Genomic DNA, 22,692 nt, shown 5'->3' with positions numbered 1-22,692 from the left:
TGCTGTACTCCTGCTCATCCATGCCTTTATCCAATCAGCCAATCATGAGGCAGCAGTGTAGTGCATAAAATCGTGCAGATACAGGTTAAGAGCTCGGGTTAACGTTAACACCACGCATCAGAATGTGGGAAAAATGTCATCTCCATGACTTTCAGAAATCTCCTGCGAAGGTGTGAGCGCAGGAACGCATGCTAAATGAAAGCTATTTGCAGATGTTGGGGAGAATTTCTTTTTGTCTGTGGTTTATCTAGTTACAAAGCTAAAGATATAAATATGGTATGGGTTAAAAAAAAAAAAAATGGAAATAGTTGGACTTCATGGCTTCATTTACCTTTATGGATCAAACCATATCTTAGTGTCTTAGTGGTCAAGAAAGTTAAACTGCGTCCTAGTTTTCGGAATTATAATTCAAAATAACATAGTGTGATATAATGCAAAACACACAGAATATCAATTCTCTGTCAAAATCATGTGTGGATTATCTTTTCCTGGCATTCATTTGTTCCTGTGTTTTTGCACTCTTGACCTGTGTGTTGCTATCCTCAAGCATATTCACAAATCTATGTAAATGTGATCACGTACAGTTCTGTGGTTCAGAATAGGGTCGTCACGGTGTCACGGTTTCCCAGTGAGTCAGGGTGTATGATCGGACGGTTACGTCACCGTCGCATTTGCAGCTCTTCAGCTGCATTGCTACCTCTGCTGCCGCTCATAGCACTGTATCCCACACGACACCTGTCGAGCTTAAAGAAGAGCATGGCATTGTTGGCCAGAACTAAACAAAACCAGCGTATCTAAATCTGATGATACATTAATACTAAGAGAGTCCGAGATACATTTATGTTTAGTTCTTGTTTTAAAATTATGAATTGCTGAGTTTTCATTTAGTGACTATTTTTTAGTGACTAATTTAGATAGATACAGTGTAAAGAGTTTGACCTCCAAACCCTTCTGTCCTACAGGTGGCTGTGAAGAACAATATCGACGTCTTCTACTTCAGCGTGCTCATTCCGCTCAACGTCTTCTTCGTCGAGGACGGCAAAATGGGTAAAAAGTTTGTCCTGGATCTTACTTTGTTGGCAGTATGACCCGCATTCAGTACTCAAGCCAAGCAGAAATGAAACGAGACGGCCTAGTGGCCTCTAAGGAGCAGTAAATAATTGTTCCTTTCTGTGTTACACTGTCTGAAAAAGCGAGTGTAATGGGTTTCAGATGGATTCTTTCTCTTTTTTTTGTCTCCACAGAGCGCCAGGTATTCTTAGCTACATGGAAAGACATTCCCAATGAGAATGAGCTGCAGTACCAAATCAAGGAGTGTCACTTAAATGCCGGTAAGTGTTTTTTTTTTTTTTTCTCCCCCTTTCCTACCTTAACCCTTTCCTTAACCCTTTCAGAAAGTTCTTTGCAGTGTGTTTCTCATGTCATTTACTGCTTTAATTATCTTCACTCAGAACGTGCTCTCAGCATGTCTCAGTGCTCGCAGAAATGAAGTTCTCTCATGCGCCAAAGCATTTTAGCAATGGATTCAGTCAGATATAAACATACTGATGATCCCCATGACATCTCAGCTGTTGAATTCCTTGAATCTGATTGGTCAGAAGGTGCCTTACAGCTGACATTAGTGACAGGTTTATAGTACATTGAGAATATTTGCTTGCGAACCTGTGAAATTCCAACTTCTGCAGATACAGGGAGATAATAAATGCATAGATTTCGAAGTAAAGCGCTACATCTCTTCAGTACTGTACTTAAGTAAAGGTTTTCTTCCACGTAATATTTTTACGGAATACCGTAGATCCTGGGGCGGAGATTTGTTAACGTGGACTGGAATAAGGGGGCAGCAGTAGGCTCAAGGAGACAAAAGAACATCATGTCAAACCCACCTACATAACTGTGAGACCTAATCTTGATTTTTTTTTTAAAAAAATTAGATTAATCTTACCTAATGCAGCTTTAAGGTCCAATTATGTATCTAAAATTGTTTTTAAAAGTGAAAGATACATACTAATGGTACAAAAAGATGTACACTTGATGGTACCACTGAGCCACAAGGACAAGTACAGTTTGTTAACTTTATTTCTGAGAAAAATCAAGTACAGTTTGTTAACTTTATTTCTGAGAAAATCAATCAGCTTTGACTAATGCTGACCTTGAATGAATCACTTCCACCTCCATCAGTGTTGCACTGTGGATGTGATTGTGGAGCTTCAGACAATGGGAAGAAACCTCAGTGGTTACAGCAGCATGGTGTTTTTCCTTTTCCTCATTGCCACACTGTGCTCGAACGCTGATTGCTTCTCACTTGTTTAAAGACATCGTGAGACAGACGTGGCGCGGAGGGTGTTTTGTTTTCCTCGGAGCCTTATGAAAAAAAATATCTCCAAATAACTAATAATCAACAATCACGCAGGTGTAGAATGTGTATTTATGTAGCTCTCAAGCTACAACCCCTGAATAATCACACTGATCTGTTGAGGGCTTTTGCACAGCAGGGAGACAAAGTCAGTATTCCCTTTCACACCTCAGATTTCCATTTGTGACTCACTTGAAACGAGCACCCTGCCTGCAAAAGGCATTTCTTGCCTTCTCATTATCAAGTCATTATCTTTTATAAGACAGGGCCCCTGTTTAGTATGACTCGCTCGCTCCTGCAGCTGTGCTGCTCTTTACAAAGATGTATGCTGCAACTCAAATTGGAAAAGAATAGATCATTGTGTTATTATTATTTGTTTTCTCCCACGTTTGACTGCAGCTCATCAGGACTGTAGCTGTGTCTCGCTCCCTCGCTTGCTCACACTGTCCCCTCAATAAGAACACGGCGTTATCGAAACCTGCACGTTCAGGTCGTGGTTAATTTGAGTGCAGGTCTCTGTTTGACGGCGTCAGTGAGAGGAGGGTTATACAACCATGTGACCGGGCTGTCTGCCTGTCGACCTGCTCTCTGTCTGTCTGAAGCATCAAGATCTTCTTACCTCCTAATGTGGAACGTTCCTTCATTAATTCAAATGTATCAATTGCTTTGGTGTATAAGGAATAAAACACTTTGGAACACAGTGTTATAGGAAAATATTCAGCAACAAGATGTACTCTTTTTGTGCTGAAGTTTCATTTCTGACAATCTCTTGCTTCATCTGTCTATCTATCACTCATTTTCTTATCCTCAGTCTATTTCAGTCAAACACTAATTCCTGATCTTTTTTTTTTTTTAATTCACTGCTTTTTAAAGCTCAGTTGCCCTCGATGTCATCATCCTCTTCTTGTCACTCTCTCTCTTTCTCTCTTTCTCTCTCTCTCTCTCTCTCTCTCCTCCCATGCATTCTGATGCCCTGCCAGGCCTCCGTCTGATCTCAGTCTGTCGACCATGAGCTCGCTGTTACAGCTGCTGCCTCAGCCTCCGTACACTAATCTGTCAGGGGTCAGGCCTTTAGAGTGATAGTGTGTGCTGGAATTGATACAAGACTGAGGAGCTTTCTCAAACTTCCCGATGTTGTCTGGATGTAGGGAAAACATGATCGCAACACCACACTTTATGAATGTTGACCACACATTCACCTCACAGATTCACCTCACAAATTCTACAACAGTGTAACATTATATACACACTGCCAAAACAAGAGATTATTACACTTACAATCAGAATAGTTAGAGAGACTGTTGATATGTGTGGTGGCCTGGGAAAACCCTTCACGTGGTACAGTTTGGACATTTTCTACTATATATAGGTCTGAAAACTACCAATTTTCCTGAACTTAAAATTATATCTCTCTTACAGTCAGGATGATTACAGACTGAATTGATTAAGCTTCTGTCTGTTTTTTTCGTGACATTGATTGTGTGAGGAAATCACGCAACTAGCAAGGTTTATACATCTTTAGGCAGACTGACTGTTATTGACTTATTGACTGTTTACACCACCACATTTTTAAACTGGCTCTTTACCTACTTAACGTGATCTCTGCAGAAAGCCTAGGTAAGTTTAAATAGTAAATAAACTCCCAGGGTTTGTTAGAGAACATACCAAACACGCAGCATCATGAAGAGCCATCAAAACAAAGTTCTGGGCTTTGACTATTAAAAAATATCCCAAAAATATCCCAATCCTGTGGAGCAACGTTAAATCCAGTATTAAAAAACAGAAAGAATATGACCCAACCGTGACTCTTCCTGGAGAAGTTCATCCACTAAAAGTCAGCATCCCAGTCAGGAAGGCATTAGTCAGAGAAGCAACAAAGAAACCAAGGTTAATACTCCACATGATGCTACCACCACCACGCTTCACTGTAATGATGGTGTTCTCAAGATGATGAGCAGTGTTTGGTTTCTAGTACTAGTAAATTTAACTTTTTGGCCTTTGTGCCAAGGCCAAAAAGTTCAAATCTCTCACGGTAATGGGAAAATAGGTTGCTGTCAATGGCTTCTATCACTCTGAAAGACGTGTCAAACGTGTGAAAAAGTTCTATTGCTCTAGAGCCTTCAGACAATCAATGCTCCATCAGTAAATAGCTAATAAATCTGTGCTGCCTTTGTTTCATCTTCAGTTTCAGACACAAGACGATAAATCACAGATAACTGATCTATAAGAACTGATCTATAAGTGGATGGCTTCACTTGTCAGTGCGATATAATGTCGGTTTAATGCTGTACTGTATGTATGATTTCACAGCCTTTCACAAAATTGAGCAAGAAAACGCAGGTCAAGACGAAAAGGTCTGCACTTTAGAGATGAGTCACATTAAAGTGTGAAAAGAATAAATGTCAATGGTTCGCTAAATGTCAGCAAAAAAAAAAAAATCAGACTTGTAGGATGTGGTGTAGTTTACAGATTAGAGTGTAGATTACCGTTTCATTCCTTAATGCCATGTAGCAGTGTAGCATCGCATTCTAGCATCTCGCTAGTGAGGAACACTTAGAGCTTTGTAGATCTTGTGTGCCATTCCTGCATTCCCCTCCCCTCTTGTATCGTGGACAAATTTCAAACGTCCCTGACACGAGTTCATGTGACCATGTAACTGACGGCGTGTGTGTGTGTGTGGCCCCCGACAGACACTGTGTCAGGCAAGCTGCAGAATAACAACATCTACACCATCGCCAAGCGGAACGTGGAGGGCCAGGACATGCTCTACCAGTCCCTGAAACTCACTAACGGCATCTGGATCCTCGCCGAGCTCCGCATCCAACCTGGCAACCCCAACTACACGGTAAACACCTTCTGTGACTCGATGTGAACGCAGGAGTTGATACTGATAAATGACACTTCCTGAACTAGATGAAATGATGAAGCTAAGTGCCACAGACAGCGCACCGCTAGCCTTATTTAGATGCGAAGTCAACAGCAATATGTTGTGACGTGTTATGAGGATTCTCTGAGGGGTTATTTCAAGAAAAAAAAAAGTCTGACAAATATTTCCACGCACAAAAAACCCCCCAGATTAATTTGTTTTGTTTACCGTTAGCTTTTTAATATATGTGCTCATTGTGTTAGCGCTCAAATGCCTTCCTGGAAGACTTAGCGATCCTAATCCTATGCTTTGTGTGCGCAGGAAGGTCAAAAGACCTGAATATATTACTAACAGGCTTTCTCTTAAGCTTAAAACTCAATCGATTGCCCAGAGTGCTTTGACCTACGAGGTGCCCTCTGACAGGACATTGTAGGTTTAAAGACTTTTTCACCTCCTCCGAGCATCCGAGGATCTGGAGTATAAAAATGCGTTCCACTGAATGCCAGAGTGCATCATTAATTCCTCGTTCTCTACCTGTCTCTTACGTAAGCTAAGCTTTTGACATGCTAGGGTGCTACTGAATATTTATTTAAGTATAAAAAGTGACATCAGCAGTCCAGGTACATGCGATGTTGCATTGAAATAACTTTTCCATGTTCTCTTGTGTACCTCACGACAAAAGAAAGGAGAGTGTCCTTCACTCTGCAGTAATACACATAACCTACTGCAGCAGCTCCAGTGAAGGACACTTGTCAAGGATGGAACGTTAGAATTAAGTGAACATTATGTCCTCTGGTGTTTCCAGAGCATATCCTACCACACCCTGGCAAAATTTCATTCCATTAAACATCTCTTAGTGGTTGGTGTTTGGTCTGACAAGGTAACAAGATCCTCACCTCTGCCTTTATACTGAAAATTTATTTCTATGTACATGTGTCCCGCTTCGAGAGCATATGCAAATGCAAACACTAGCACGCAGTCATAATCTGTTGATTAGAGCACTGACATTTCAAGCTTTTCTAGCAGGCATCTATTCAGTCACTGCCACAGGGCCTGATTACCTGTAATCCCCCGAGCCAACCTGAGACAGATCCAGCCTTGATGTAATTGGTTTTAATAGGAATTTAGCTTTGCTTTTCTTGACAGCGTTGGCGTAGCTAGACTTTGGATTAATAATAGAGCCAGTCCAGCTGGCTTTACAGCCAGGAGCAAGTGACGAAAAGATTTAGACTGACTGGTGCAGAACACTCTGCGCACACACACACACACACATCACACCAGTCAGAACTAGTTGGAAGTAGGAGTGGAACAGAAAGAAGAATTCAGGTTCGGTCCGGTTCCAAGCGAACTCTGGAAAGCGAGTGAAAAAGCCGTTTGACTCAACTGCAGGAAGTGTTTTGGGTTGTAGCATTTTTCTGACTAATCAATGAGATCCATATTTTTCACACACAATCGTCGTAAAATATAGCAGTGGGTCGCATAAAAAAAAATTTAATATTGGGGCTATCCTGATTCTCCAGAAATAATTGTTTCTGTGATACATATATTAAAGTATACATTGTGGCTGGCCAGTAAGACTAGATCGATTTTGTGATAATTTACAATGCAGGTCTCATCAGTACTTCTATAACACTTACTGTTATAGTCTGTTGGTTTATTTCACCCCTTTTTCCATGTTAAATAATACATTCTTTTGGATAGCTTTAATAAAGGTATGATTGAAATCATAAAGATGTGTAAGGGGAAAAGGACTTGGTTGACCATCTTTATTCCAATAAGAGCAGTAAGGAAGCACATCATATACACAGCATGAATTCAGACTGAACCCAGGGTATCTAAAGCATTTCATATATATTTATATATGAAAGACATTTGCTCTACCAATTTATGGACCTTATAGCATGGGACAGAGGAACCTAAGGTACTTGGATTGAGATCACACCAGATCAAATCCCACTTTTCCAATAGATGTTGCCAGCAGTCTCATGATTTCAGTCAGTATTACTGCACTCTGCCAATAACTGGGTAAAGTTCATTGGTGCCTACTTTGGCGTTTCACCTTCTAGTCCAGATTAATCCATACATGGGATTTTTTATGGGATTGTGGTCCAGCATTCCAGTCAAATGATCCTACTGTTCCATCAGGCTCGCTGAACAAGTCACACACTCATTTGTCCCACTGCACTCTGGAGTAGTCATCATGGAATATAGGAGGCTCGGTGTTGTTGTTTTCCGCTTAGATATGAAATACAAAAGGTACCCTCAGAGTCTGGACAAGGAACCAACCATTCGCTTTTATGTTAAATTACATCTGTCCTGGTGCACAGCCTGCTGACATTCTGTTGGTGAATGTGACTCATTTTTTGTCTGGGAAGCTTATTAGACCAGTGTATTGTCAGTCCCTTTAGCTGAAATACAACAAATGGGTCACATCCACTGTGCTCCTTTTTTGCGAGCATGTCTTTCATGACATAAATATAAAATCATGAGGTAAAATAAAAATTTTCCTTGATTTGTGTGAAAAGACAAAAAAATGTGCCATTGTACATTGTAAAAGAAAAAAAAAAACATTAGATAAACATATGGAAAAAAATGTCTGCAGGTCAGCGACTCTAGGTTTCTAAACACGAACAAACTTCTGTAGCAGATCCTTTGTTACAGTTTATCCAATCACATACATTCTTGTAAATTTTTAGCTAAAGGCAGCTCATCGTACCAGAGACTAGCTGGTCATGGCTCATAAAAAAAAAAGTCAGAAAGTTAAAGACATAGACATACAAGCGTGTGTTTATTCTTCTGCCATCAGATTCAAAATAGATGTCTCGTTTTTTCAGAGCCTGTGTCACTATAGAAAACATGGTCAATAACATGAAGCAGCAGTCCCAAACAAAACATAATCAAACTGTCTTATTTACACCGATCAGCCATAACATTAAAACCACCTGCCTAATATTGTGTAGGTTCCTCTTGTGCCATTAAAACAGCACTTACCTGTCAAGACATGGACTTTACAAGACCTCTGAAGGTTTGCTGTGGTATCTGGCACCAAGACATTAGCAGCAGATCCTTTAAGTCCTGTAAGTTGCAAGGTGGTGCCTCCATGGACTTGTGTGTCCAGAACATGCTCGATCGGATTGAGATCTGGGGAATTTGGAGGCCACCTTCTTCCATTGCTCCATGGTCCAGTTCTGATGCCCATTGTACTCACTTTCGGTGGTGGACAGGGGTCAGCATGGGCACTCTGACCAGTCTGCGGCTACCAAGCAAGCTGAGATGCACTGTGTGTTCTGACACTTTTTAAAAAAATGCCAGCTTTTTCAGCAATTTATGCTACAGTAGTGCTTCTATGGGATTGGACCAGAGGGGCTAGCCTTCACTCCCCACACGCATCATTGAGCCCTGGGCGCCCATGACCCTGTTGCCAGTTCACCGGTTGTTCTTCCGTGGACCACTTTTAGTAGGTGCTAACCACTGCATACCAGGAACACCCCACAAGACCTGCTGTTTTGGAGACACTCTGACCCAGTCATCTAGCCATCACAATTTGGCTCTTGTCAAAGTCGCTTAGATCCTTACGCTTGCCCATTTTTCCTGCTTCCAACACATCAACTTTGAGAACCGACTGTTCACTTGCTGACTAATATATCCCACCCCTTGAGAGGTGCCATTGTAACGAGATAATCAATGTTATTCACGTCACCTTTCAATGGTTTTAATGTTATGGCTGATCGGTGTATAGCCATGAACTAATTCATTCAGTCATCAAGCCTAGTTACTTATTTGGACATTTGTAAGCAAGGAATGCTTATGTAACTGAACCTTTATGAATTTTACTTGAATACCCCGATCTACAGTTTTGTGTGTAGGTAGTGCTTTTCTACACTAGGCTTAGCCTGCATAATTAAACATATTTTGTAAACTCGGAATTCACATTAGAGTTACTGGCATCAAGCAAGATACGTGTAGCTATGTAGGCGGGTGCTTTTGTTCAGGACTTCCTGAAGTGAATGGCAGGTTATTCATTGGTTAGACACAATGTAAGGACAGACTGTTCAGCTGAGCTCACACACAGTATAACCATTGAAGCAGTAGTACAAGTGGAGTGAGCAGGTTTTACCAAAATACAATAGCTTTTCTTTTCTAAACACATTTTATTACATTCATGCTAATTAGTTAATCCTTACATTCAAGAAGAAGCAAATTGTTAAAATGACATGCAAAATGGGCGATTAGAGTGAGCAGATCTCACCCTGACCTTTGCAAAAGTTTTAATTTTCTACCAGTCTGTTCGCTTTGAATTTGGCTAATTAATACATACCATGCCTTTCTGTCACTGATTGCTCATTACAAATTCTCTTTTTTTTTTTCCTCTCTCAGCTCTCCCTGAAGTGCCGAGCTCCAGAGGTCTCTCAGTACGTGTACCAGATGTATGACGCCGTGCTGAAGAACTGAAGATCTAAACCTCTCCACAAACAGTCTTTCCTCCTATCATTCCTGTGGTACAAGAACAAACTACACCTCTTCGCATTTCTCTTTTCTAGGATCTGTATTGTTCCCCTGCTCTCTATAGTGTCCTGGTAGTAACCATATGCTTCAGCCAAAGTGTCTGTGTTGTGGATAAAAGTTGTAGGTGGTGCATTGTGCCTCTCAGTCACATTTATTATATGCCTACTATTATAAAAATGTCCATGAATGGAGTGTGACTGTATTTTTTTTCCTTGCATACACTTGCACATGCCCTGTATTTGCCATGCTTGATTATTCCACTCGACAAAAATGATTCAACGAGTCAGGCGGTTTTTCAGTGCAATTTCAGTTTCCCGTTCTCAGGCAGAGTAAACAGAGGTTTTTGAGCCAGGGTGGCCTTGAGGCATGAGGGTTCCAGTGCATGTTTTATGAGAGTCACCAATTCTGAACCACTATTCAATAGCTCAGTGGGGTATTTAATTGTGCTTGTGGGGTATTTAATCATTTGCCTTTAGTCAAAAAAAAAAAAAAAACACACCTGAAATAGTACCTTGCCAACTGTATGGATGTGAAAGGTGCTTCGCATGATTTAACTTGTTCTCCTTAAATGCTCACGCATAAATTCCTAAGCTAATATTGTGTATATTGTTCAGTGTCAGTTACACTCCGTATTACAAACCACTGCCATAAAGCAACTAGCAGTCAATGTTAAGTATGCAGATATTATTTGGGCACGTGTTCGCTTTCCTTTTCAAGCACTTTCTTATTCTTCATTGCCATTTTATCGTCATATAGCTGTATGGTTCTGTGCGGTGATCGTGTACTGTGATTTATATAAAGTATCGCACTTGCGGATATTAGAAATTGCACTTCCACTAACATTGTACGAGCCTGAACGTCATGTCATTTTTGTGGTGCTTTACGATAATCAGTACAGGAGCAGCGCTGTCAATTGTATGTTGTTGTAATAAGGGTAAATGTCGATGTGTCCCATGGAAGCATTGCTCTAAAGAAACTACTACGCTGCAGATTGTTAGATTCTAGCTAATATAAATGTTAAAGCCCGAGCTTAGCTATTAAGGTCAGCTTAGCGTCATGTGACCTGTGCAGTAGTGCGTTCATTTACAGTAGTTATTATAAAGCGCATGAGTAATCATTGTAAGAAAAGTAGCTAAACTGCATCTGTTGTGGGGAAATTTCTTTTGAAAAATTGTCTAGATGTTAAAACAGAAGGCAGTCTTCCTGTCCACCATATTTAGAGGCCACCACAGCTAACGCTTTCTCAGTCATTCCATCCTCTTTAGTCATTCCTTGCCTTGACACTTGTTACCAATGTTTTTGCTTCATGTATTTTCATTTTTGAATAAATCTAATAAAAAAAATGTCCCTGACCATAGCGCCTGCCTGTTCCTGTGCTTCTCTTGGATTTGGAGATAATGCCTGTGAGCCTGGTGACGCATGTGCCAGCCTGTAATCTCTCCACTTTATTAGAGCTTCCAGCTGAATACTGAAAAGAGCTTGACAGCCCAAACAAGCTTTCCAGCAATATGACAGTAAAGGAAGATGCTTCAATGCTAAACAAGCCATCTTTCCACCATCTTACTGAGTAAGGTATAAAATATGACGGAGCGTGCTGTTGTAAGATCAACTACAGGGGAATGACGTAGCCCAACACAAAAGGGGAGTTACTAATGCCACCATGAAAATTGATTATTGTCATAGAGCACCATGTCTTTTTCATCTTATACCACCAACCTCTATTTTTTTCCTCTCTTGAAGTTAAAAACACAGCTTGTCATGTTACCGGGAAACCCAAGAAGAGTAAACTTCTCTGTCCTGAAGATGTCAAAAACAAAGTTTGGAGACTCGTTCCACCATATAATTCCCTCTAAGTTGTTACTATAGTAACATTGCACTAATATAAACCTGTGATTTGCCTTGCAGCCTGAACTGACATCCGAGTCATGCTGTTTAACAAAACCAGCATCTTCTGCCCAATCAAAACCGATTGGATCCGATTGGATATCAGTCCAGAACTGGAAGCCGGTACTGACCCTGATGCTGATACTCAGTATCTGAGCAGAGCAAGGCCACTTCTAGTAGTTGTATCTACACAAAATGCACATGCAAGGCCACCTTCTTGCAAACCTGTCCCTCATGACATGGATAAAACCACGTGGAATGCTTCAGTAAGTCTTTGAAAATAGATTTGGGGTGCAATTGATTATTTTTTTAAATGTAGCCTGCTTACTGAAGATGATCTCTGATCTCAGACAGCCTGTGCAGCATTCCTGTCGATTTCACGCACAATTTAAATTTCACATTCAAAGCCTCCATAAAACCCCAGTCCAGCAGATGGTAAGCTTTTTAAGGCTTACTCTCAGCCTGGGAAAGTGCACAAATCACTAAGCTCTAACAAACACACACACACCTGGACACATCTGGCCACCGAGCGGGTAAGTAACGCGCGGACAGGTATGGACCACGTGGTTACTTAGCAACAAGGGGAAAAGTCTGGGTTGCTAAGAAACAGCCGCCTTACTACCACGTCGAGAGACGCAGGATGCGCACATGTTCAGTAGTAAAGCAAAAAAATAAAAAAAAATCCTGAGAGAAATCAGAGATCAGGGATATGCACGGGACGAGTTTTCCTTTTAGTCGACATATGCAAGATGTTCTGTAAAAAAAAAAAAAAAAAAATGCAACTTGAGTCAAATGAGTGAATTAGTGCAAAAGCACTAATATGCATCATGCATATTAGTACAAAAGCACTAATATGCATCATGCATATTGTCAAGTAAATGCAATATTTCAGTGGCACGTGCATATTTGTTCATATGCATATAAGTCATGTGCATATAAGACAGCTCTCGCGCTCTTAACAACTGCATTGACATATCTTATTATTATGTCATATCGCACGCAGAGAGCATCTACACCCGGAGGGAGGGAGACACGGACGGAGAGAGCTTGCTGACTGACCAACATGCATTTTTTTTTTTTTTTTTTTTTGGAGCTTTAGCAAATCAGTCTGCGTATAAGCGCGCGCGCTCACCGACGCTCTGGGTGAGCTGCAAGGTTACAATCGCGTGCGCACTTTTGTGTTTTTTTCCCCTTGGTGCGCGAGCATCGAGGGGGGACCTGTTGTTTTTATTTATTTATTTTATTTTATTTATTTATTTATTTTTGTATGGGGGTATGGGGGGGAGCTGCACCACCAGAAACAGGAGGATGTCCCTTCCGGAGCCTTACTGCTGCTGTTGGAGGCACCTGGAATGCCTGCGCATTGGAGGAGTCGGGAGCCAAAAGTCGTGAAAAGTCGGTTGGTCGGTTTGTTCCTCGTGGCGCAGAATCGAGCTTCCTACCTGCCGTCGAGGGAAAGTATCACGAGGTATGCATGAAAAAAAAATAATTTTTGACTTTAGGATAGGCAAATCTGCACCTCACATAGCAACACAATAAGCAGCCATAATAGCGCGCGCGTTTCAACTCAGGGTGGGGCATGTTAAAAAAATCAAATATTTATTACATCTTTGTTACAGTTATGCATTGGGAATGTTTTGATTTTTCCAGATCATAACTTGCAGTAATAGTGTATCTCTGTGCACCAGGATGCTGCAATTGTATGTATTTGGGAGTGTGGAATTTTCTATTCATATCTGTTTATATCTCTATATAAAGCAAAGTATTTAGGGTTAGAAGTTAGAATAATGACTACTAGAATAATGCTTGTACCATTTACAGCCCATTCACAATCCAGGTTTTATGCTGTGTTCATCCATATTAGTGTATGAAAGTGGTTGCAGCTTCTAACTCAGTCCTCGGGGAATGTTTTATGCAGCATTTGTACAGTGTATGGATATGAAAGGGATACAACTGAGCAGTTGAGGGTTTAGGGGTTTGATCACAAATCAGAAGGTGGTAGCTGGGCAGTGCTGGAGGTTTAAACTCACAACCGTCAGATCAGTAGCGCAAAGCTTTAACCACTGAGCCATATTTGAGCCATGCTTCAGCAGGTTCCAGATGCAGTTCTTCCATGCTCTGTCAGCTCATCCGTCATCAATCTGTTAATCATCTATGCATATAAAGTTGCTTGGGTAGCTAGGTATTTTATGAAGGGGTGTGAGGTTTGATCCTTAGAGCCCTGGGTAGGCAAGAGAGACCTAAGAACCAACATTTGTCCATGGGAACAAATCCCTGGTTTTATAAGCCATACTCAAATATGTTACCACCACTAAATATCATTTCAGTGGTTGTTTTCTTGCTTTGAATCCATTTCCGTTATGTATGATGTATCACATTTGTAAAGGTCTGTCTGATAAGGTCGTCATTCAGTCTTCAAATAAGCTTACTTGCTGTACCTTCAAATGGATGTCACAGGGCACAGCTCGCTAATTTCACCCCCCATTCCCCCTTCATGTCTAGGGTCCCAGGTTTAGTCGTCCTATGAATGGGGCTGTGCTGCGCCCAGCTCAGCTCCCCGTGCCCTGGTCAGGACTATGCAGGGCCCTGGTACCCTCCTGAATGCACTGGCCAGCGGTTTGCGAGAGCAGGGAGGGCGGTGGGGCCCACCGAGGCCGAGGTGGACGCGGTGCTATGCCCCCTCCATTCCGGATAGCGGTGCTGGGCGCACAGGGTGTGGGCAAGACAGCTATTGTGCAGCGCTTCCTCCACGATGACTACAGTGACGCGGCCTCGTCAAGCCGCACACGCCGGGTGCATCTGTCTGCCGCTGTGCTCAACGGCCACGTGCATGACCTGCAGATCACCGACTACCCGGCCATCAGCAGCTTCCCCGGCAGCTCCCTCCAGGTATGGACATAGCTTTGTGGGGCTTTGAGTGTGGGAAGTATTTTGAAATTATTCGTGATGCTCTATTAAAGGAATACTTCAACATTTTTCAACCTAACCCCTATCTGACACATTTTCCTGAACTGAGAAAAGAACATAAACCCAAAACTCAAACTTTTTTGTTTGCATAAAATTCAGTTATAATGGACGTCTAAGGGCAGTTGTCGAGTTTGACTATGTAAAGCAAATTCAAAACTACAACCATTAAACTTGAACGATATTTTTGCAGTATCTCTAAGGTGAAAAATGACATTGTTTTGTGTTTACTTTAAGCAACAATGACTAGACTTTCTTTTAACCCCTATGAAAATGTCGTCCAATCTCTGAATACAGATTTAGAGATTAGATCATGATTTAGAGATCATGAAAAATCTATGAAAGTATACAAATATGTTTCACATTTATGTTTAGTGACTGCCCAGTCTTTCCTCAGTAGAGAGAAATGTGTTAAAAATTATCAGTATTTAAAGATTAAGCTGAAAAATTCTGAAGTATTCCTTTAAATATAACTGTATATTATAGGGTAAACTTTCCATTCATTATCATCGGGATTAGTCGTGGCCTTGCAGATCAGGACTGCACTCCAGGAAATGAAAAATGGTAGAATCTGATGAAATTTTCCTTTTCACACTTGTGATGGCTTTTTTTTTTTTTTTTTTATGGAACATTGCTGTAGGAAGACTGTCAGAAGCCAGAGGTCATATCATCTGCATACATCTGTGCTGTGTGATTATCATGATTCAATTTTATAACTGCAGCCCAAAGGCATCATTTTTTTAAGAAGCAAGGCAGGATAGGATAAGATATGATAATCCTGCTTCAGACGAACATCGGCTTAACTAGGGCTATTTCAGTCCTCACTTTAATCTGCTGTTTCTGAAGAGGCAATTTCAAATGTGTGAACCGTGTTCTTTACAATTATTTAGTAGAATCTTGTGAGTTTGTCTTCTATACTGATATAAAGAAAGACGAGCAGGCTTCTGTAAAAAAAAAAAAAAAAAAAGGCATAAAATGAGTTTCAGAGAGCAAACCTTTACAGATAACTCCCAGGGATCTTGCTGAGAGTCCCGTATTACATCAGCAATCTTCTGAGGTAACTCTGAGGTAACTTCTGAGGTAAAAATCACCCCTCCCCCGTCCTCTATCCTTGATATCTCATAACCTGCATTTGTTTTGACTGACTCATGCTACTAAACAATACCAATCCCCTGAATTATATTCTTCGTCAAGCTCTACATAGTGGATTGATTGATACAGCGTTCCTCAGGCTTAATGAAGGTGTAAGAATGTACTCGGGATCTAACAAGTTCATCAAACGCTTGTTCACAGACCTTGTCTTAAAAAGTGTTTATGGTGAAAGACATGGGGTTTTTTTTCTGACAGGCAGCTCCTTGTCACCAAATTATAATTACCTGTTAAGTCTCCACTCTGTTCTTGGGTTTTTTAAAATTATTATTATGATTATTATTACTATTAAAGAAGCGAATCAAAGCGACGGTAGTTAATAATGAGCCTGCTGAAATTCATTCTCACCCCAGCATGATAGGAATGATGTGACTCAGCTGGTCTTGGCACATCCGTCTCCTGTTACCACCCTCACTTGCTTTCCTCAATGAATATCAGCTGAATATGTAGAAAGGAAGGGAACGAAAAAGTGTGAAATGTGAATATTAATGGTAGTGCTTGAGTATATTTGCACATCTTTCTGACACTTTTATATATAGACTAATTATAACCACAGACAAATACAAGCATATTTCTTTTTTTTTTCTTTTTTACAGAGAGAGAGAGAGAGAGAGAGAGAGAGAAATTTTACTGTAAATAAATAAAAGTGCTGTTTCACTTCCTAAAGGGAATTGGCCTAATGGTTTTTGAATTTTTCCATCCTAAAGTAATGGTATTAACGTTTTCCAAGAGTTCACTCTGTTTTATTCAGTCTTGCTCCACTATACAGTATATTCAGCGTACTCTATAACCGAGAGTAGAGAAATGTGTTCAAATTTGTATCTGTAGTAATGACTCTTACATCACATTTGTGAAGCTCTACATCATTAAATAAGGGATTATCACATCAGTCCGCTATGTCAATAACTATATATCTATGCTGTAACATAAGTGATAACAGGAACTTGTTTCTTTGACATTCTACAACATTTAAATGTAACTATAAATGGATAAAAAGTAATACGCAGTTATATGAAAAGAAACAATAGAACTATGTGCTGCTTTCAGTTATCATCTTTATATTGGAATATTGTGGGGGAAAAATGTGATGTTCTTATATTTTTCACAGAATTTAAAATCACGGCACTCTCCTTTAACCCCATGTGTCCTTTTGTCACTCAGGAGTGGTCAGACGTTTGTTGTCGAGGCATTCGCAGTGCCCATGTCTACATCCTGGTTTACGACATCTGCTGCTTCGACAGCTTCGAGTACGTCAAGACTATGCGCCAGCAGATCCTGGAGACCCGGTACATACTATATTGACATTTTAAACAAAGCCAAATATGGACGTCCCAGTCCCAGCTAATTTTTCACCACAAATCACAACAAATATGACTTTTTTATATAATAAGATATATATTGCTCTAGGTAATAGTTTAGTAACCTCCTTAAATTCTTAAATTCATCAGTGGTGTGTTATTTCTATTTAGTATGGTAGTATGAAATAGATAGATAATGTAGATAGCCGCCTAAAGTTACACTCTAATTAGTATACTGTAATTATGCCATTTTAGATGTAACCACTTTCTCTTCCTCTGTTCTTATTTTCTCTAGTCTTTTCTTGCTCACACACACCCTTTCTCAAAGTCCCGTGTATTGTCACTCTCTGAGGATCTCACTCTTTCCTTCTTTTTCTCCCTTTATCTTGTGTGTGTCCTCTGATGAATGGTGATCCAGATGTAATCACACAATGGTCAGTTCATGTCAGTTCGCCATTCTCAACTGCACCTCCGTCACATCCACAGCCACCTTAAATGAACTTGAGAAATTAACATAACAATGTAATAATATTAACCTGCAGGTACGGTGGCTTATTGGTTACATAACCTGCCGCACCACAAAGACCAGCATTGTTATTAGAGTCACAGCTGCCAAAATGTGAAGGAAAAAATATTACAAGAGTGCCGTCACTTAAAATACTGACTGCACCTTTAAAGCAAGGGATTCATGGTAACTGAATGGTGTATGGGTATTCAGATTCAGGCGATGCAGCTTGACACAGCCTTGATTTAACATTCCAGCACATTTCCATTTGCTAGTGCTAATTGTTCGCTGGAGCCAAACACTTCCATGGCTAAATTTGCTGCCCAGAGACAACAAGGCTTGTTAGCTTTGATCAATAAATCACAGAGAAAGAGAGGCAGCTACAAAGACTGCTTAGTGTTAAGGAAGAGTAGTAATTTGTGCAAACAAGGATAGCCACAGGGAAGCCTAATAAGTCATGGTGACTTTAAGTTTCTGGATGTGAATAGAGGAATGGTGTGTGTGTGTGAAAGGGATACACACAAAATGCAAATTAAATACTTTCATTATTGTACCAAACAAAGTGTGTTAGACTGATAGTTAGACTGACAGAATTAAATGATTGCAGTGCTGTTTAGCCCTTGTAACTCTTAAATATTAAACTAAACCAGAAAACATGCAGTTAATCATTCAAAAATATGTTAACCCCTGTCATGTAACAATGTCATTTTTATAGGTTTTTGTGCTGGGATTTTGCTCTTAAATGAGTGAGTTTTGAGCCTTTAAAAAAAAAAGTGGTTAACTAGCAGGACATGCACAATGGTCTAACCCATTTAAATTTTGTGCACTAAAAGCCAAAGATCATACCACCACCAATACAGTGAAACATGGTGGTGGTAGCATCATGTTTCGCATTACCCTTGACCTCTAGGTTGATTGCTTCTCTTGCTAAAATCTTCTTTACCTTGTCACTGACTCCCTAGCACACCCCCACCCCTACCCCTACCCCGCCACACGCGCACACGCACACACACACACATATTTCAGTATCATGGGCTTTGTTGTGTAGATTTATGATATATAATCCCAGTTGTGACCATTTCAGTTCCAGGTTATTCCGCTATATAGTGTGGAAAAGTTCAAGGGGGGTGAATACTAATGCAAGGCACTGTATTTACGCCGACTTACTGACCGATTAATCCCAGATAATTTGTTGTCTAGTGTCTTTTAACTTTATTTACATACATATCAGTGGGACACAAATGGCACCCCAGTCATGGAATCACCCATCTGAAGTGTGAGACTGTGAATGTACAGATAAGTGTTTCTCAACACCGTTAACATTTATTCTACATGGTCGCACGCATCTGTCATTGGTATGTTGATTGATTGCGAGCGATGGCGTCAGCTGTCATGTCTTGATTGCGTGAAAAGCGAGACGACAGCTCTGCTGACAAAAACGTTTTTATTGATCTCGCCACAATTAGGCCTCATCCAGTCTGTCAAGCCAACTGCTTACTCTTTTTCTGTCTCACTCTCTCTCTCTCACACACACACACACACACACACACACACACACACACACACACCGGAGCGACATGATTATTGATGCAGGAACTAGCAAAGTCAGCCAACAGCTGGCTGGATGGCTGGCTGATAGGACACCTGATAGAACAGCTCCTGTTTCAGGGAGAAATTATGACAGTTAATTTATCATTCAAGTAAAAAGCCATTTTTTCCAAGCTGTTGTTTTACCACAAATCTCACTTCTTACAAGTTTAAGCCTGTTTGGATGCTTTGTGGATTTGTAGGAAGGCTATGTGCCAACACCTACTTCTTTCTCACCATGATAAAATCAATACGGAATCAAAACAGGGCCAAAACCATTTTTTTGCCTGTAAAGTGATATTGACAAATAAAAATTTTTGAGCTGGTAAAATAACTATTAAAACTTGTTTTTTGCATAAACTATGTGGAAAGGTTTTGTCTTCATAAAGAATGTGAAAAATCTTGTAACTATGACTCATATTGTGCCACATTTTTCCCACACTAGATTTATGACCCTGTTTAGACTGTACATGCTTTACAACTATAATTTAAATGCAAAATTACATTGAAAGTAGGGGTAATAAATTTTCTAACTTTGTGCAGTACTGAACAGATTAATGCATCAGTAAACCAATCAATAACATGCTGAGCACGATGGCAAGCAAATTACTTAATGAGGGAGTGAATGGAGATTAGAGAGCGTTGACTTAATAAAGGAATGGGTGAATAACTAAGAGCATAAATTACTACATAAAAGAAGGGCTCATAAGCTTTTAAAGGAGCAGATTGTAATTTTTAGAGCCCTCCACTGCATGAAAGGTCAATTGCAATTGCATTGAAAACATCTGCAACTGATTTCATAACCTTTTTTGAAATTATATATGCCTCAGGGGTCGCCTTTTAGGAAGAAGGTCAGAGCTGAGCAGGTCTGTTCCAGCTGGTCGTGAAGCTAATTTCTGGGCTGGAAAAATGTAAAAGCTTCAAATGAAGAAACTACCATGATCCATTGCATGGCTACAGCATGAAACTACTGTGTTTAAGATATCTTAAAAATATGGTGGATCATGTTTTTAAAACACTGTGTTTCATTCCCAGTATTTGTCTCTAATATATATTATTTCTTTTCTTATACTGAAAGTGAGTTGGCCCAGAATGTTACACTTCAACAAATTACACTTCAACAAATGCAGTGCCGTGTGTAGGTATTCACCCCTTTGAACTTTTCCACATTTTGCAGTGTTACAACAAAGTGCTGTTTGGCAGAAACCAAACACTGCTTATCACTAATGAAACATGGTGGTGGTAGCATCGTATTTTAGCTTTACCCTTGGTCTCTTCTGTGGTTGGTTGTTTCTCTGACTAATGTCTTCCATAACTGTTCAGTGACTCCCCTTACTCCCGCTTACTGACTGACAAATCACAGATAAAGTAAACCTATAGAATATAGAAACATGTAAAATAAGTTTAACGCATACTGGCATCAAATATACAAGAAAATACATTTTGTCACATTAGTCACAGAGGAACAGCAACAGTAAAGACATGTAAACTAATTCAAAAGTGCTGTAAATAAACACACCCAACATTCAGATCTCTTGTCCCCTTGTCATTGTGGCTGAGACGGTAAGACGTAGCAGATGTGTAGAGATCAGAGGCTGCAGACTGTCACAGCTTGTGATGGATGAGCAAAGCTCGGCCACCTTGCTCACTAAGACCCCGACACCCTGTGCTGATTGACAGCAGGGAAGCTCGAGTCTAATGAGATCAGGCTGTCTTAACACGCACACACGCACACACCTAGACACCTATTCAGACACAGAGTGCACACTCACAGATTAAGATAAATTAGCTTGGATGACCAGGTCATGTTATTAATTAACATCTTTGCTCAAGCCAAATTAAACAAAGTGTTGAAATTCCACTCAGAGACTCAGAGCATTTGAATTAATTTAAAACACTGAGCTATTTTGAGTGACTCAGTTCCGTTTGGTCTTCTTTTATTTCTCTGGTGTTCTGGTGAGAGGGAAAATCCTTTTCCTCACAAACTGTCAGAGACATTTTCTGTGAAAGACATACGTAGAGTCACAAAACCGGTGTTATCTCGCTATGTGGCAGACGGCAGTGATGGCTCACAGGTCGGCCATTCCCCCCCTATTACTAGCATTTCTCTCTTTGACAGTTCAATGCTGTAGCGCTCCGTTAAACCGGTCTGCAGAGAGGTAGTGCACAGGAAGTAATCCTTAGAAAGCCTGGACTGCCTTATTAGCCTGCACAAAATTTCCAATGGGGGTGTAATGTTTTTTGACAGAATTCTATTGGGTTTACTGGGTGTCTACAAATTACTAAATCAGAAACAGAAATATATCCTACTCACCTCAAAAACAAAGACCATCCACTGAGGGGAAAAAAATTAACCTCAGTTCTGAAGACCTTCAGAAAACTTAGTTACAGATTTACCTCTGACGGTTACAAAGCACTGGCACTGGAGACCCCTTTGAAAAATGCTAAACAAACAACGATTCTCCTTCAAGGATTAAACCTCAACAGATGCAGTGCCTTGAATAAGTATTCACCCCTTTGAACCTTTCCACATTTTATAGTGTTACAGCAAAGTAACTATGTTTGGCAGAAACCAAACACTGCTTATCACTAGTGAAACATGGTGGTGGTAGCATCATATTAACTTTACCCTACTCTATGAATGCTAAATTGAGTACAAAGAAAAAATCTCCAGTGTAAACTGTTTGCTCTCATTATATTTTAGCTTCCATTATTAACGTGAGCTTGTTTTGGGTTTCCACAGGGTCATGGGCGCAACAGACACACCAATCCTGATCGTAGGCAACAAGCGCGATCTTCAGCGAGGCCGAGTCATCCCACGCCACAACGTCTCGGACTTGGTGCGCAAGAGCTGGAAGTGCGGCTATGTGGAATGCTCGGCCAAGTTCAACTGGCACATTTTGCTGCTGTTTGGTGAGGCTCTGCGGAGCGTGGGCTGCGCCCGCTGCAAACACGTGCACGCAACTGTACGCTTTCAGAGAGCGCTGAGAAGAGAGCGCTGCGCTCTCATGTGAGGTGCGAGCTTGTCACGATGCCTCACTTGGTTCGAAAAGAAACCCAGTTATAGCTGTGATAATGAGCTCGGGTTGCCTTCTAGCCAAGGAATCCTGTCGTGGATGTTTCACTGAGGAGAAATGTGTCCTCTGTTCACACAAACTGCTTTCTGATGCCAAGAGGAATCCTCAGATGCTGTTTGTCCAGGAAACAGGCTGACTGAAATGTCTCAATGACGACTGAAGCCTCAAAAAAATCAGCTTTAATATCATGTTGCTGAAATGCAAATAATGTGTTTATGCTGGGACTGCTTTAAGAAGCCCATTTCTGCTTTTTATCTCGGGCATACACTGATGAATCTTCCACTTCTCTTGAGTAAAAGTGCATCTTTCTCTCACCATGGCTCATAGTGTGGCTGTACCACACACACAGGTGAATAACACAAGAGCACAAATAAACATATGTGTACACCCAGTGGATACTTCCATGTTAGGACTTACCTGTCTAGCTCGTTCAGGTGCAATTCAGAAGTATCGTGTTGTACGACATGGCATGCAATATGTCCTAATTTCACTCTCAAATGAAG

General features: G+C 40.6%; 2 protein-coding genes across 8 annotated transcripts in view; both read left to right on the top strand.

Moving 5' to 3' along the window:
• Positions 1-11,083, top strand: part of ap2b1 (adaptor related protein complex 2 subunit beta 1) — a 36,499-nt gene extending 25,416 nt beyond the window's left edge. For 6 of the 7 annotated variants that reach the window (XM_026922440.3, XM_034300880.2, XM_026922437.3 and 3 more), the window contains 4 exons: positions 963-1,047; positions 1,245-1,331; positions 5,044-5,198; positions 9,597-11,083. In XM_026922440.3, the coding sequence (XP_026778241.1) occupies positions 963-1,047; positions 1,245-1,331; positions 5,044-5,198; positions 9,597-9,671 (402 nt within the window). In that variant the 3' untranslated portion in view covers positions 9,672-11,083. The remainder of the gene's footprint in view (positions 1-962; positions 1,048-1,244; positions 1,332-5,043; positions 5,199-9,596) is intronic. The other variant, XM_053230457.1, reaches the window with a different exon arrangement.
• A 148-nt stretch (positions 11,084-11,231) lies between these two features.
• LOC113531537 (ras-like protein family member 10B) lies at positions 11,232-22,503 on the top strand. The gene is made up of 4 exons (XM_026922321.3): positions 11,232-13,077; positions 14,112-14,498; positions 16,884-17,008; positions 21,856-22,503. The coding sequence occupies exons 2-4, from the start codon at positions 14,211-14,213 to the stop codon at positions 22,124-22,126; spliced, it is 684 nt and encodes a 227-aa protein (XP_026778122.1). The 5' UTR covers positions 11,232-13,077; positions 14,112-14,210; the 3' UTR covers positions 22,127-22,503.
• The last annotated feature ends 189 nt before the right edge of the window (positions 22,504-22,692 follow it).

Source organism: Pangasianodon hypophthalmus, chromosome 27 (assembly GCF_027358585.1).
Source record: "Pangasianodon hypophthalmus isolate fPanHyp1 chromosome 27, fPanHyp1.pri, whole genome shotgun sequence".
NCBI classification, from domain to species: Eukaryota; Metazoa; Chordata; class Actinopteri; order Siluriformes; family Pangasiidae; genus Pangasianodon; species Pangasianodon hypophthalmus.
Note: the sequence above shows the minus strand (reverse complement) of the source record. Positions and strands in the feature narration are given on the sequence as shown.